At 42.4% G+C, this 16,567-nt stretch overlaps 1 protein-coding gene across 4 annotated transcripts in view; it reads left to right on the top strand.

Moving 5' to 3' along the window:
• TTN (titin) overlaps positions 1-16,567 on the top strand; it is a 266,446-nt gene that overhangs the window by 93,359 nt on the left and 156,520 nt on the right. For all 4 annotated transcript variants that reach the window (XM_080927461.1, XM_080927460.1, XM_080927459.1 and 1 more), the window contains 23 exons: positions 179-460; positions 574-852; positions 1,323-1,610; positions 1,716-1,994; positions 2,149-2,427; positions 2,518-2,796; positions 3,569-3,856; positions 3,999-4,286; positions 4,727-5,017; positions 6,597-6,884; positions 7,420-7,512; positions 7,623-7,908; positions 8,746-8,929; positions 9,499-9,588; positions 9,691-9,958; positions 10,050-10,310; positions 12,146-12,355; positions 12,558-12,635; positions 12,734-12,760; positions 13,156-13,215; positions 13,415-13,498; positions 15,081-15,155; positions 16,052-16,105. In XM_080927461.1, the coding sequence (XP_080783587.1) occupies positions 179-460; positions 574-852; positions 1,323-1,610; positions 1,716-1,994; positions 2,149-2,427; positions 2,518-2,796; positions 3,569-3,856; positions 3,999-4,286; positions 4,727-5,017; positions 6,597-6,884; positions 7,420-7,512; positions 7,623-7,908; positions 8,746-8,929; positions 9,499-9,588; positions 9,691-9,958; positions 10,050-10,310; positions 12,146-12,355; positions 12,558-12,635; positions 12,734-12,760; positions 13,156-13,215; positions 13,415-13,498; positions 15,081-15,155; positions 16,052-16,105 (4,611 nt within the window). The remainder of the gene's footprint in view (positions 1-178; positions 461-573; positions 853-1,322; positions 1,611-1,715; positions 1,995-2,148; positions 2,428-2,517; positions 2,797-3,568; positions 3,857-3,998; positions 4,287-4,726; positions 5,018-6,596; positions 6,885-7,419; positions 7,513-7,622; positions 7,909-8,745; positions 8,930-9,498; positions 9,589-9,690; positions 9,959-10,049; positions 10,311-12,145; positions 12,356-12,557; positions 12,636-12,733; positions 12,761-13,155; positions 13,216-13,414; positions 13,499-15,080; positions 15,156-16,051; positions 16,106-16,567) is intronic.

The following is a 16,567-nucleotide window of genomic DNA, read 5'->3' as shown; positions in this document are numbered from 1 at the left end:
TATATATATATATAGATCAATATATGCATAATAATTATATATATGTATGCACACATAAGTATGTATATATATATAATTGGTAATGATACATTACCATGAAGATGATTTCTGACATGTGAGGGAAATACTATCAGTCCCATACATGTTAAAGCCCTGTCTCCCTGTTTCCCTTCCTCAGCACCACCACAATTTGTGAAGAAGCTCAGTGACATTTCTACCATCATTGGCAAAGAAGTCCAGCTACAGACAACAGTTGAAGGCACTGAGCCGATTTCAGTGGCGTGGTTCAAAGACAAAGGGGAAATTGTTAGAGAAAGTAACAACATATGGATTTCTTATTCTGAAAACACCGCGACCCTCCATTTTGCAAGAGCAGAACCAGCCAATGCTGGGAAATACACGTGCCAGATCAAAAATGATGCGGGGATGCAGGAGTGCTTTGGCACGCTGTCAGTGCTCGGTTCGTAAAGAGGGTGTCCTCATGAACACGGGAAATGCATGCAGGTTTGCGATTCCTTCGTTTTCTTTCCTCAGTTTAACTTTTGATGATGGTGCGATTTCCACTTCTTTCAGAGCCTGCCGCCATTGTGGAAAAGCCAGAGTCTGTTAAGGTGACCGCAGGAGACACCTGTACCTTGGAGTGTACGGTGTCTGGAACACCTGAGCTCAGTACCAAGTGGTTTAAGGATGGAAAGGAGCTCACGGGTGACAGCAAATATAAAATAAGCTTCTTCAACAAAGTGTCGGGCCTCAAAATCATCAATGTGGCACCTGGCGACAGTGGCGTGTACAGTTTTGAAGTACAAAATCCTGTCGGCAAAGACAGCTGCACAGCTTCCATTCACGTCTCAGGTGGGTGGCCTGTGTATTCGTCTTTATGACAGTGAGGACCCCAGTTGTCCTAAATCGGAGGAGAGAGGCTCCATCCTCACAGTACAGAGTACATCTGCATCATTGGATGCAGCGGGGTCAGAGGCAGGGGACTTGTACAGACAGAAGGAAACCGCCAAAGTTGCATCCCTGTCATTGGGAAGAATCTCTAAAAGCATTGTAGAAGTAAAACCTATGCTTAGATGTCGGGGTTCGTGAAAGTGCTTTTCTAGAGAAATCACCACGAAAGACTCATTACCTTACCCCAAATAACAGCAGACCCTCTACGAAGCAAACTCCCATACATGCTTTGCCTCGCATAATCCCATGGGCAACCCTTAGGAAATCTTTCAAAAGAGCCGGGCAGATCCAGGGATGTCCCCGTCAAAGGCTCAGTTCTCTCTGAGACATACTATGGCTGACATCTTCTTGTTTGTTCTTGTCCTTCTCAGATCGAATCATCCCCCCCTCGTTCACGAGGAAACTGAAAGAGACAAATGGTCTGTCGGGCTCCTCCGTTGTGATGGAGTGCAAAGTGTACGGGTCACCCCCAATCTCCGTCTTGTGGTTCCATGACGGAAATGAGATCAGCAGTGGCCGGAAGTACCAGACCACACTGACAGACAACACCTGTGCCCTCACTGTGAACATGCTGGAGGAAGCTGACGCTGGCGATTACACATGCATAGCTACCAACATGGCGGGCTCTGACGAATGTAGTGCCCCTCTGACCGTGCGAGGTCAGTTCAAAATGCAGTGAGATACAGCCACACCACACAAGGACTGAGCCATCAAAGTCTGCAAACATTAAAAACATCTCCCCATCTTGTGCTTTCTTTCTTTAGAGCCGCCATCTTTTGTTCAGAAACCCGACCCGATGGATGTCTTAACTGGCAGTAATGTCACCTTCACAAGCATTGTCAAAGGGACACCTCCTTTCACTGTCAGCTGGTTCAAAGGCAGCAGCGAGCTTGTGCCCGGGGCCAGGTGCAATGTGTCCCTGCAGGACTCGGTGGCCGAACTGGAGCTGTTTGACGTAGATACATCCCAAAGTGGAGAATACACCTGTATCGTTAACAACGACGCTGGCCGGGCTTCCTGTACAACACGCCTCTTTGTAAAAGGTTGGTTCGTGGTTCTGTTTATGCAACTGAATCTCATGTAGCCATCAGATGGGCTTCCCCTGTGTGTGTGTGTGTGTGTGTGTGTGTGTTCGGTGTGTGTGTGTGTGTTCGTATGTGTGTTTGATTTTTTGTTTTATCAATTTGTTCACACCAGCCCCAGCCATATTCGTGAAGAGACTCAATGACTACACCATAGAGAAAGGCAAGCCACTGGTCCTAGAAGGGACCTTCTCTGGAACTCCTCCAATCTCTGTCACATGGAAGAAGAATGGCATGAATGTCACCGCTTCCCAGCGGTGTAACATTACCACAACCGAGAAGTCAGCGATCCTAGAAATCCTGAGCAGTGTCGTTGAGGATTCAGGACAGTATAACTGTTACATCGAAAACGCTTCCGGCAAAGATTCCTGCTCTGCCCAGATCCTGATCCTAGGTTTGTGTTGACCACATGTTCACAGCCTTCTTCCTACCCAGGCAGTGGTCCTGGCCAGTCCTTCACGGCCGCTTCTCTCTTTTGTTGCAGAACCACCATATTTTGTCAAGCAGTTGGAGCCTGTGAAGGTGACAGTTGGTGACTCTGCCTCTTTGCAGTGCCAGCTTGCTGGGACTCCTGAAATTGGGGTCTCCTGGTATAAAGGAGACACGAAGCTGAGGCCCACTGCCACCTGCAAAATGCATTTTAAGAACAACGTGGCTACGCTGGTTTTCACCCAGGTAGACAGCCACGACAGCGGAGAGTACATCTGCAGGGCTGAAAACAGCGTCGGAGAAGTTTCCTCATCCACTTTCCTGACTGTCCAGGGTGAGCTTGATATTGTAAAAGCAAGCAGATCGATGCTTCTTTTGAAACAATAAAAAATACCCAACGAGGGCCTTCCTTAGGGGAAAGTCAAAATGTTTCTTCTTTTTTTCTTTTTTTTTCTTTTTTTTTCTTTTTTTTGCTTAAGTAATTCCAGTTCGAGTTAGCAACTCACCCTTTTTCTTAGATCGATTTGGTGGTTTTAGCTTGTTTTTCTGGGGCTCTTGCTATATATCATTTTATTGGGTGAAACTCACTGGGTAGACCAGGTTACAAAGGTTGATCTCAAACTCATGAGGCAGCCTCCTACCTCTGCCTCTGAGATTATAGGTTTATTCTACCTCCCCCCCCCCCTTTTTTAAATGACTTTTGTATACAGGAAGATGGTCAAAATGTTCACTTGGAAAGTTCATGTTCCTATTTACCTCAGTAAACCTTAAAGAAACACAAGTGACTTACATTTTTAAATTCACTCCATCCCTGTCTTATCCAGATTGCTAGAAGGGGACCTAACAAACAGGGGGCTCTGCTGGGTGCCAGAGCTTTTAGCTGATTAACAATTTGTTGGCTTACAGGTGTTCTGTTTTGCTTTGTATCTCCAACTTCACCAACATTTTCTCCAACAACTCACATGCTATTTTCCACCTCCAAGTTAATTGGAGACCTCGTCATACCCTCTCATATTTCTAAAGACATTTCCTGTACATTGTCAGCATGGCTAGGACTCGCTTTAAGATAGGCAGCTGCGTTCATTGCTTTAATCCTGTTCCTACAGAGCAAAAGCTCCCGCCATCCTTTTCTCGGCAAGTCAGAGATGTGCAAGAGACCGTGGGATTGCCAGTGGTTTTTGAATGTGCCATAAATGGGTCTGAGCCCATCTCTGTGTCTTGGTACAAAGATGGCAAGCTGTTGAAAGACAGCCCAAATGTACAGACGTCATTTTTAGACAACATTGCCACTCTGAACATCTTTAAGACAGACAGGAGTCTTGCAGGCCAGTACTCTTGTACTGCAACCAACCCCATCGGATCTGCGTCTTCAAGCGCCAAACTCATCCTTACAGGTTTGTGGACCCTTAGACATCTGTTGCTATCACTGAAATGTGTGCATTCACTTTAAAAATTTAAAAGAAAACATTGCTGTTTCTTCAATGAGCCTAGCCTGTGTCTGGAGCCTGAAACCTTGCCCTTGTGATCTCTCTGTAGAGGGGAAGAACCCACCCTTCTTTGACATCCCCCTGGCCCCTGTGGATGCTGTGGTGGGAGAAAGTGCTGACTTGGAATGCCATGTCATGGGAACACAGCCCATCAAGGTCAGCTGGGCCAAGGACAACAGAGAGATTCGAAGTGGCGGGAACTACCAAATCAGCTATCTGGAAAACAGTGCACACCTGACCATCGTCAAAGTGGACAAAGGTGACTCTGGACAGTACACCTGCTACGCCATCAATGAAGTAGGAAAGGACTCCTGCACAGCCCAACTTAATATAAAAGGTAGAGTTTATTTTGCATGGGGTCCAATGAAGGGCAGTCATTTGAGAGTATATATAACCTAACAGCCTTAACAACACCAGGCCTCTTATGATTGATAGGTTTCTAGGAAGTGTCTGAAAATAAATAACATAGAAATGTTTACCAGGATGTAAGTTTGAAGAAGGAAAAACTGATGTCATTTAGTCTGTATTTCCTAGAAGTTGATATGCCCTCTTCAGCCATAAGACCCAGTCCTTCTTACAAATCCCTGGTTCTGTAAATGCTCATGTGGCAGGAAACAGCCAGGAATTAGCCACGGCAAAAAGAGTCACTCGGAATCATGACTCACTATGATGAAATTGACTAGTCAGCCCTGATATTTAACTGAAACAGGACTTCTGAAAGCCGCATGGTAGCAACTTACCTCTGTCCTTTTCAGTTACCTTCTTAATTTCTTACAGAGCGCCTCATCCCACCGAGTTTCACTAAGAAACTATCTGAGATGGTAGAAGAGACCGAAGGGAACTCATTCAAACTGGAAGGGCGTGTGGCAGGATCCCAGCCCATCACCATTGCTTGGTACAAAAATAATGTAGAGATCCACCCGACATCCAACTGTGAGATCATGTTCAAGAACAACGCACTGCTGCTGCAAGTCAAGAGGGCCAGCATGGCCGATGCGGGCTTATATACCTGCAAGGCAACAAATGACGCAGGCTCTGCCCTGTGTACGTCATCCATAGTCATCAAAGGTCAGTTGTCTTCAGAGCTCTGCCCTGGTATATTCTTCTTCACCCACTTCCATGTGCTTCCGAAATCTGGGCTCAGTGTGGATCCCCAAACAAAAAATGTGCATTATTTAATGGATTGCCATAATCCCACAGGTTTGCTTAAAAACATACTATTCATAATTTTGTTATGTGACCCCCCAGGTAGATTTTACTTAATAAATGGACTCAGATGTCAGGTTTCTAAGTCATGTCCCCAGATTCTTTCATGTAACTAATCCAAAGCCTTTTTGACATGTTGAAATTCATTTCTTTTGAACATTTAAAAAAAAAACATCACAACATATTACACATTGCTTATTCCCAGCTACAACAATTGTTTAATATCTCTTACTCTTATCTTTTAGCCTAAAAATGAATAGTAGTACTAAAAATAGTAAGCATTTAATCCAAAGCCAAGATTTGGGTAGAAGAATATTTTATATTATAAAAGATATACTTAACCACAAAGCTCTTAGTTTAAGAAAGGACTCGGTCTCCATCATTTTAAGTCTTCCTTATGTGGGTTGCTAACTATGAAAGTTCACAGGCTGCCATAGTGATTATTCCACAAGCCAACTTTCTGGAAGAACATGCAGTGGTCACCACAGGTGAGCCGCTGGCCACCTCAGAGCATGCTGGATGAGCTAACATCGTCAGTAGGTTACTACTGTGAGCAGCTTAGCATTACTGAGTTGTCTTGGCTACAAATTCAGAGATTATCATCTATGTGACAAGACCGAAATGTATCTAGTCTCAGTGCATACGTGAACATCAAAAGTCTTGTTTTAGTGGTGGCTTATTCTAAAGATGGCTTTGCTGCTGGTTAGACACTTTGTATGGGATTGAGTCTATGTTTATGTGGAGGTTTATTTAATCACTTGATACAGGAGTTGCAGGCAATACTCTAAATCACTGTGACAAAACATGCCATCACACATGTCCATTTGGCCAAGTAACCCAAGTTTTGTGTTTGTGAACACTGAGTTTTGACTCTTACTTTCCTTTGGTCTAGCTCTGGATAATTTTATTTTAGAATGACTGTAGCTGCATTTAAAAATCTAAAACTTGACATCGGGAAAAAAAAATCCATTAAGATGTAGGCATCTCCTTAACTTAGTGAGGCTTTCTTCCATAGGAGTTGGCAATCACTACTGCTCTACATGAGAGCATACGCCTTTACGGTTTAGAGTTTGGTTTTAAAAAATGCTGATGCCTGTAGTTTTAAAATAATCAAAGTCATGCTACATTGCACAGACATCAATAGTAACACCAGCGCAGTCTTTGCAGAGCTTAATCAGGACACAGATGCTGCACTGGTTTGTGGACAACTTGGCAGCTGTTCTTTGCTTGTTTTTAAATCTGCATTTCTTTTTAACCCAACACATTTTAACAACTGCTCAAAGAGGAACAGATTCTGACTTAGAATTCCATTCACCACTGTGCCCACTATCTCCTGCTGGGGGAAGCTATTGTGCCCTTTGTATATTCCTTTTGTGAAACATAATATATCCTTGACTCTATGTTCTCTGTCGCCCTCATGAAAATGCCTTTTCCATTCCAGAGCCTAAGAAGCCACCTGTGTTTGACCAGCACCTAACCCCAGTAACAGCCAGCGAAGGTGACTTTATACAGCTAAGCTGCCACGTGCAGGGTTCTGAGCCCATTCGGATCCAGTGGTTGAAAGCTGGCAGGGAGATAAAGCCTTCGGACAGATGCAGCTTCAGCTTTGCTGGTGGGACAGCTGTGCTGGAACTCAAGGAGACAGCTAAAGCCGATTCGGGAGATTATGTATGTAAGGCTTCCAACATGGCTGGAAGTGACACTTCAAAGTGCAAAGTGGCCATTAAAGGTACAGACACCAAGTGTGATGAACATTGTGACAGAAACTGCCCGTGACTGTTGCTAATTATAATGTAAATAAGAATGGAGTTAAATATGTTGGGCCTGGGTTATTTGCCATTTGCAATCTGTAGCCCTCGTAGTGAAAGTGTCCAATGATTTCATAAAAAGACTCTCAATACAAAATATTTAAAGTTACCCAGAGTATTTCTTGGAACCCTCCCAGCATATCCACACAGATATATTCAGAGTAGTTCCTATGATGATGTCATGTGAAATAGTTTGCTGTCATCGCTGAGAGGAAATCTTTACAATAAGGTCACGTCTGTAAATTCCAGATGGGATGCTAGTAATCCATTAGAGTTCCACCTCCTAGAGCTGTCCCTGGAATGACTGCCTACGAAGCTGCTTTGTCACTAATAACTCAACAGCTAGTGAGTCAGGGAGCACACCCCAAAGCTCTGAAAGTTTGCTTTCACACACCAGAATAATTATTACAATTTTCAACTTTTGGTGCTAACAAACCGTGGAAACGTGTGTTTCAGAAAAACCAGCTGCGGCCCCAGCAGCCAAGAAAGCCGCTGTGGATGGAAAGCTCTTCTTTGTGTCAGAGCCTCAGAGCATCAGAGTGGTGGAAAGTAAGTGTGTCCCCATCCGTCCTGTGCTAGGGGTTGGTTCAATTTCATGAGCATCAAGTCACTAAGACTGATTTTTTTTTTTAAATAAATTTGTTTACACCATTCCTTAGAAACCACTGCTACCTTTATTGCGAAAGTTGGAGGTGACCCAATCCCAAATGTGAAATGGACGAAGGGGAAGTGGAGACAGCTGAACCAAGGGGGTCGCATTCTTATCCATCAAAAGGGTGATGAATCAAAGCTAGAGATCCGAGACACCACGAAAACGGACTCTGGCCTATACCGCTGTGTTGCCTTTAACAAGCATGGTGAAATCGAAAGCAACGTCAACCTACAGGTGGACGAGAGAAAGAAGCAAGAGAAGATTGAAGGTGATCTTCGTGCGATGCTGAAAAAGTAAGTCCTGTCTGAACTGTGAAGAGGGCTTCTTACTCACAAAGGGTCCTCTGGAGTTGCGGACCAGCTACTGCGAGACTCGTGGTATTAGAGAACCTAGCATGGCTGTCAGTGGGTGACGAGCTAGTTGACCATGTTTAAGTGGAATTTAGTGATGGGATTTGTTTCAGAAGAATGGTTAGAAACAGAGAACGAGACAAGTCTAGAAGCTTTTAAACAAAAGGTAATTACCTAAATACTATGTGTCCAAGTCTGAAAGACTTGCTTTTACCAAGTTATTTTTAATGCTACAGTTTCATACATCAGCTATTATAATCATTTCCATAATCGATAATTTCAAAACAACTTGTGTTTTACCATAATTATTCAATTATTGAATCACTCCCCTTTTCACAGCTTTTTTTTTTTCATGAGGTGATATTTAAATAAAGTTTTCAGTTGATATTTCATATAAATATAATGAATTGAGCTCCTGGTTGTAAGGTTAATGAACATGTTTCTGTATTCTTTCCTCTCTTCAACTCATTGATCAGTTTTCAACACTGCAAAACAATTGCCCAGTATTAAACTCATTCTACCACCAAACTAACTTATTGTTCTGGTCAAAGTGGTAAAATTAGCATCTAAATTTTATTTTTAATAAAAATTTATTTTTCTTAATTCATAAATTTATAAGTTTATACATTTTATTTTTTATTAATAAAATTTATTTCTTAATAAGAGCATCGAACTGTTGTACACTGAGGGAAGATACTGAAACTGACCATCTTTTATCATGACAGACAACTCAAACTTCTAAGCAGAAGACAAGTGATTGATCTTAACTTCTCTTTTTAGGACTCCAGCCCTAAAGAAAGGATCTGGGGAAGAAGAGGAAATTGACATTATGGAGCTTCTCAAAAATGTGGACCCTAAAGAATATGAGAAATATGCACGCATGTATGGAATCACCGACTTCCGGGGCCTCCTTCAAGCATTTGAGCTGCTGAAACAGAGTCAGGAAGAAGAGACCCACAGACTGGTATGAATGGCCCTGTGTTACTGCTAAAATCCATATTTGAGATGCCAAATGTCGTGCATAGTAGCCAAATGCCTTGAATTCCCAAAACACTAAATTTCTAGGAGGCAAATTAACTAGCTATAAATCTTACTGTAACCTAACCAAGGATGGAAGCCAGAGGCCCGGAGAGACGTTTCAGCCGTTAAGAGCCTGAGCTGCCCTTCTAGGAACCGGGGTTTGATTCCCAGCACCCACATGGCAGCTCACAACTGTCTCCTGCTCTGGTTCCAGGGACTCTGATGCCCTCTTCTGGTCCCTGCCAGTACCATACTTATGTAGTGTGTATCCTGCAGGCAAGCAGCACACACACACACACACACACTCACACACACACACACACACACACACACACACACACACAAGAGAAAAATAAAGCTTAAAAAAAGCCAATATACAAAATAAAGATAGATCTTTTAAAAGCACCCATACACATAAAAGTTTTAAAAATTTTTAAGGAATGGAAGCCAAGCATAGTCATTTACCTGCTAATTCAAATTTTTGTTCCCAATGTATTATTTTCTCTCCCTCAGGACATTGAGGAACTAGAGAAGTCAGAAAGAGATGAAAAGGAATTTGAGGAACTTGTATCATTTATCCAGCAAAGGCTGACGCAGACAGAGGTAAAACGAACTACGTTAATAATAAAATGTGCAAAATTATCACTGGGAATTATAGGGAAGGGCTGACTAACACGAACATGTGTTAATTTTTTCTTCTCCTAGCCTGTCACCTTGATCAAGGACATTGAAAATCAGACAGTTCTGAAAGATAATGATGCCATCTTTGAAATTGACATTAAGATTAATTATCCAGAAATCAAGCTTTCCTGGTACAAAGGGACTGAAAAGCTGGAGCCCAGTGACAAATATTCAATAAGAATTGATGGTGATCGGCACACACTCAGAGTCAAAAACTGTCAGCTTAAAGATCAGGGCAACTACAGGCTGGTCTGTGGCCCCCACATCGCCAGTGCCAAGCTCACTGTGATTGGTGAGTTAGAAGCCATTTTAAAGTCTTGTGAGAGTGCTGTTGAGCACCTTTGTATAGGATGCTGAGGGCATGTGTTTCTTTGTTGCAACAGAGCCCGCGTGGGAGCGGCATCTTCAGGACGTTACTTTGAAAGAAGGCCAGACTTGTACCATGACGTGTCAATTCTCAGTACCAAACGTGAAATCTGAGTGGTTCAGAAATGGCAGAATCCTTAAACCTCAAGGCAGGGTGAAAACAGAAGTGGAACACAAAGTCCACAAGCTGACCATCGCCGATGTCCGTGCAGAGGACCAGGGCCAGTACACCTGCAGGCACGGAGACCTTGACACTTCAGCGGAGCTCAGAATCGAAGGTGGGTGAGAAGCTGGGAGGAGTTACTGTCGGAGCCGAGAGCATCCGTAGTCTCGCCCTCAAACAAACCCAACGAGCCCGTGTGTCCTCATTTTCACACACAGGTGACACACTTGTCCCTGTGTCAAAACTCATAGGTTCAAGATGACAATACCCAACCAAATATGCATTTCTTTTAGACAAAAACAGGATCTTAATCTAGACTAATACATGTTTTTTTTTTAATGGTTGTTTCTTCTTAAAAGATAAAGTTTAGAATTTTTATATTTATGACTATGGTTTCTAGAGTAAAACCTTGTGAAAGACAAGAAGCTGTAAATATAAGTCTAAGGGATCTGCGGTTAGGAATTGCTACTTTTGGGGGGACTTTCTTTGACATTGGGGGTATGGAATCCTATAGGTAAAATTAACAGCATACTTGATGAGTAATGGCTTTTTTAAAAAATATTGATTTCCTTTACAGACCCTATTCCTACTGTCTGAGTCCCTGAAATAAAATTTCTGACTTCAAGAACAATAATATATAATTTCTTAATTGTTAAGTTTTAGGGAACTAACCTTAAACTATCCAGGGATAGCTTTTTTACCGTGTATCATTATTTATTACCATCTTAATTATTAAAATTATATTAATCTTATGTTCAGAGGTATTTCAGGTTTCTGGATTATTTTGCACTGAATATTAGTGCCCCATTTTTAAAGATGAAAATGAGGTTCAATAGCTTTGCGTTGGAGTAAAGTTTTAAGTGCTGGTCATTTTTAGATAAGTAAATGTTTTAGCTATATTCATCAATGACAAGGCTCACCAGAGTATCATTGACCGAGGACGCACATGCTGCTGTTACACGTGTAGTCTCCGACTTGCACAGAAGTCTGAGGGGAGGTTTGCTCACTCCTAGTTCAGCTCCTAAAAGCACTTGCTGCCCCCCAGGGAGCTTTATGTTTATCTACCTGTGCTTGAAAAGTGGGTTTCTGAACTCTGTAGAGTCCTCCGAAATTTAGAATTGCAAATTTCCTTTTGAATTTGAAATCATTCCCCAGGGAAATCTTTATAGAAAAGAAAATTCTAGATCCTAAATAACAACAACAAAAAAAATAATTTTCTTGAGATAAGAAAGGGTTTGCAGAGGAATTGATTGTAGGGTTGTTTATGTCTACCCCATTACGAACCTTCTATTTCATGAACAGCTTTAGAAATTTAATTTGACTTTGGGTTCAAATCTCCCTGTCATGTTTCTTTCATATGAATATTTTAAGGACCCCTGGGCATTTCTTTATACTCTCTACTAGTCATTCCTCAGGAATGGCCCGGAGAAAGGAAATAGTTTTGTTACTAATATAAGAATGTGTCACTATTGTTCGGCACTTGCATTTTGGTTTCTGATTCTTCTCTAAGTAAATAAAAATAGAAGCCAAGCACGGTATCTGCAAACACGTACCTGCAAACCCAGATATCTGGGAGGCTGAAGCAGGAAGATAGAATGTTTAATGTTAGCCTGAAAACTTTAGCTACACTTCATCTCAAGAAAGAAGGAAAGAGAGAGAAGAGATAGAAGAGAGAGAAGGAAAGAAAGAACAGGGATGGTATAGCACTTCTTTGTAAGGCCCAGGTTCAATGATAATACCCCCCAAATGCTAATTGGGTTGGGTTTGGTGGTACACATGTTCACCCTATAATTTCACCAGCACTTGAAAGACCGAGGCAACGGGGACCTACTTGGGCCACACAATGAAACCCCAGCTCGACCACCAAGAGCTCTGAGTATCTGAGAGACGTCACAGCAACAGAGATTTCTGTCTACGCAATCTAACTTTGCATCCTTTGTATTCAAACAGCGGAGCCCATTCAGTTTACCAAGCGCATACAGAACATTGTGGTGAGCGAGCACCAGTCTGCTACTTTTGAGTGTGAAGTGTCCTTTGATGATGCCATCGTGACCTGGTACAAAGGACCAACAGAGCTGACTGAGAGCCAGAAATACAACTTCAGAAATGACGGCCGCTGCCATTACATGACAATCCACAATGTGACCCCAGATGATGAAGGTAACTGCACGGGGAGTTTGACAGTGACTGTAGCCCTCACTCTACACCTATCCTTTGATATTTCTACCTTCCTGCTTACACCCTCCGTCCTTTGGGATGTGCTTTATAACAAAAAGGAAAGGCAGGTAGACATGAGCGCTTTATATTTAACTAAAGAAGAGATTTAGGAACCTAACTGACGTAGGATGGTTCTTCTCTCCAGGGGTCTACTCAGTCATTGCTCGGCTGGAGCCGAGAGGAGAAGCAAGAAGCACTGCAGAACTGTACCTAACGACCAAAGGTGAGGGTAGGCCACATGGAGAACACGCCCTAGTCCTGAAAGCAAGCATCTTGCCCAGACAGTTCTTCACATAAAAACACTCTCTTTTTCTTTTGCAGAAATAAAACTTGAGATGAAGCCTCCTGGTAAGTTCTTACCATTTATAATAATATAACTACTATTACTTAACTTTTGCTTACAGTACGTTCGGTGTAGTTTTATAAATACAGAAGCCCGGTTAAAATACTCGGAGCTAGCATTTCTCTTTCCAGCAAAAGGCTATTTGGTAAAATAGTTTCGGGCAGGATAACGCTATGCTTTATGGATTTGGGGAGAAGGAGATGGTGATGTTGTTATTAGGAACACACAAATAGTGGGGATACAGAATTAAGCAAGGTTTCATGAGCAGCAAATTTGTGTGTCACGTGTGTAATGGCATGAATGTCATCCTGCCTGCACGCCTGAGGGGCTGTTGCGAGTGACGGAACAACGAACATGAGCTGTGAGCTCCCCAGTACTCAGCACTACGCATTTCTTGCAGATATTCCCGATTCCAGAGTTCCGATCCCAACCATGCCCATCAGAGCCGTCCCACCAGAAGGTAAGACCCCAGCCCTAGCATCTGCATAGCTGCTTCACCGTCTCCACTGTGGAACCAGAAGAAACATTGTTAACGTTTTAAATGGATACCTGCTTCTCAGTTGCTCTGATCCAACCCTTGAATTAATAAACAAAATGCACGAGATGTCTCAACAAACAGGAAGTTAAAACATGACGCATACATATTTTCTTCTTCTCAGAAATCCCTCCTGCAGTTGCTCCTTCCATCCCTCTTTTGCTGCCTTTACCTGAAGAGAAGAAGCCACCAGCGAAACGAATTGAAGGTATTAAGCTCAACTGAAGTGATCAAACTCAGAATTCCATGGGCTGGCCTTGAAAATGTGACTTCATGTCGCTTGTGCTCCCTCTTGTGGTCAAGAAGTTAAACTGACTTAAAAAACGTTATTCCTACTACATGGTTTGAAATTCTCAAAGTTCTCAGATTAACCCAAATGCTATGTTCATTTTTATGTTATTAACCCAAATGTTATGATACTTCAAATGAATTACTTAGATATTATTTAAAATTAATTTTAATGCCGCTACCTATTATGCCTAATGATTAATATGATAATAATAAAACCAGTTAGTGAGGTAGCTTATGGAAACATACCATATTAGTTGAGAAGGAAACTGAAAATTGTGGTTTGTTTTCTCTTCGATGATACTCCTAACGACTCTTTGTAAGTTGCTACTTATGCGAAGATATTGCTGAGAAACCTTTGCCGTGTTTGACTGGGTCTCCTGTGCAGATTTGTTTGATTGTGTTAACTAAGGAATGAGGTAACTAGTAAAGAGATCTAAACTGATCAGCTTAGTTCCCAGCTCAGAACAAGCAGAGACAGGACAGTTACCACAAACATAAGGTCCTTAAGACAAGCCAGATGGAACTATAGGATAAGACGCTGTCTCAGAAGCAAAACAGAACAGACAAGCCCTTAAGATTACCAAGGAATGGACCGTCTCAAATGTTCAACATTCCTTAAGCAACTCTCTGGTTCTGCTTGCACCCTGAAGCTCTGCGATCCAGGCAGCAGGTTTCCCGAAACGTCCTAGGGCTACCAGTTCAAAGTCACTAGGAGAATTCTCTCAGCATAGCCAGAAAACATCTACTGGTCGAAGCCATGTTTTCCCATAGGCTGGTCACGGCCACTAAAACATGACGTTGAGTCCCACTGCAATTGATGTTAAATGCTTGATCTAGTTTTCAGCCAGTCCCAAAGAAACTCAGTATTTTTCATCCAACTTTGTGGCAAATAGACTTTCAATAAAAGATAGAATTGTGTTTGTAATTTAGGTGAGCATACTCAACTAAGTTTCATGTACTTGTGGCACAGAGAGAAATGATCATAAATTAGATTCCATGATGTTTCTGTGGTCAGAAGCAGTAGTTTCTTTTTTTTTTAAGCCTTTGTCCTTTAAATGGAAATGTCAACATGACTGCTGGTAATCATTGCAAAACCCATGAGGTTAAATCAGATTTTTAAATTCACAGGGTGTTCCCTGTTCACAAATGCTAACAGCCACAGGCAATAGGGTTCAAAGCCATGACCAATATATACCTCCTTACTACTGCAGCTGCACCCACACGTATGCCATGAGTTGGACTTTAATTCTTCTGTTCCATTTGTTCTTCTCCTTACAATTTTGATCTCCACACCCAAATAAAACACAGAGGAGAGGGTGTACCTGCTCCCCTCCTGATCTGATAATGCTGACTCTTACCCATCATACAACTGATGGACATATAGAACCACAGTATAATTCTACCAAACATGATTTTAGCAAGTATCTCACAATAACATTTATTTCAGCTTGTCTTCATCCTGCAAACCTTTACTTATATCTGACTTTTATATTTTTTAGTGACCAAAAAGGGTGTGAAGAAAGACACCAAAAAAGTTGTCGCAAAGCCTAAAGAAGAGGCACCGCCACCACCAGGTAACATAACGAATTTTAAAAGTCAGATTTTAAAAATTTACTCAAGAAATGGCATTTGAGGTTTCGCTGTGGAAACCGAAGAAGGTAGGAGCCAGGAAGGGCAAGAGCTGGAGTCACAGGGTGGGAAATCCCCTCACCGCCCTCATCCTCTGGATGTCTACTTTCCCAAGTCCACGCTTGCCTCTGGCAATGGACAGCACAGAGAATGCTTGCTGTCTACAGCCGATGACTTGAAGGAGACCCTCCTATCGAGACCCCGCTGCTCTTCTTGACCAAGTCCTCCCAGAAGGAGCTCAATGGCCGGTGCTACATGTTCCTCCTGTAACCCAACTCAGGATCCTTCTTGGTGTTCTTACCTTGGTGTTTTTACCATGGCACTGTTAGGAGAAATGTACATCTTAGAGGGGTTATGGAAGACGTTTAGATGACTGGTGTGAACAAAAGGCAGCTCTAACCCTCTTGACACAGGGAAAGCACAGCAACCTCCCGCCCAGAGGCCAACACACAGGCAGGCTTCCGTGAGTGGTCATTTTGAAAGCACCGGGGTTTGGTAAACTTTAAAGTTAATAACTGAAAAGAACAGAGGCATGAGTTTTAAACACTAGACCCCTTACACATTCCTTTGCTATTTCTCCAACACGAGAATTCTTTCAAACCAGCCTAAACTGGAATGAAACCCCAGCTTCCAGAAGGTTGGTTACTCTGATTGTCATAGCAACTCAAATTAGTTTGGTTTGAAAATGATGGAGGCTCTGTGTGTGCTGCTCCTGTAAGGGATGCTCCATTAGGAATCATTCACGTGCAAAGGATCACGGTGGCGCTCTAGATACTAAACACACAGTAGACAACACACCGTGTAAATGTAAACATGCGCTTTGTTGTTTTTCTTTTTGAAGTCCCAGAGGTTGCCAAGAAGCCACCACCTCCTACTCCCATGATTCCAGCAAAAGGTAGGTAAAAAGGAATTCTTGAGCGTTTTAATTTACCCCTGAAGTTTGCATGTGTTCTTACTGTTCTTAAATATTAGACTTCCAGGTTATTGTAAAAGTCCTCTCGGCCATTGTGAAAAGGGCTGGAAACAATACTTACTTTCTAGAGTTCCTCCCAGGAAAGGGAAGGAAGGGATGGAAAGGGAGGAAGAGCCCTTCTAACCTTTACATTATGATCCACACAGAGATTACGGGTTTATAAGTAATGTTGGTTTCATGCTTCATGGGGAGTTGCTAGAAGCCTCCAAACTGGTGTTCACATAGAACAATAGAAGGGAAAGCACTTTGAAGCTACCTATTGAATCCGTCCTTTTGACACTAGAATAAAATCCTCAAATCAAGAGCAAAGAGCATCTTGATTCTGTCCTGTTGCCTAGTTGATAAAATAGAACCCATACAAAGCAAACCATAAGAGATTATCAG

Source organism: Micromys minutus (genome assembly GCF_963924665.1).
Source record: "Micromys minutus genome assembly, chromosome: 13".
Lineage (NCBI taxonomy): Eukaryota > Metazoa > Chordata > Mammalia > Rodentia > Muridae > Micromys > Micromys minutus.
Note: the sequence above shows the minus strand (reverse complement) of the source record. Positions and strands in the feature narration are given on the sequence as shown.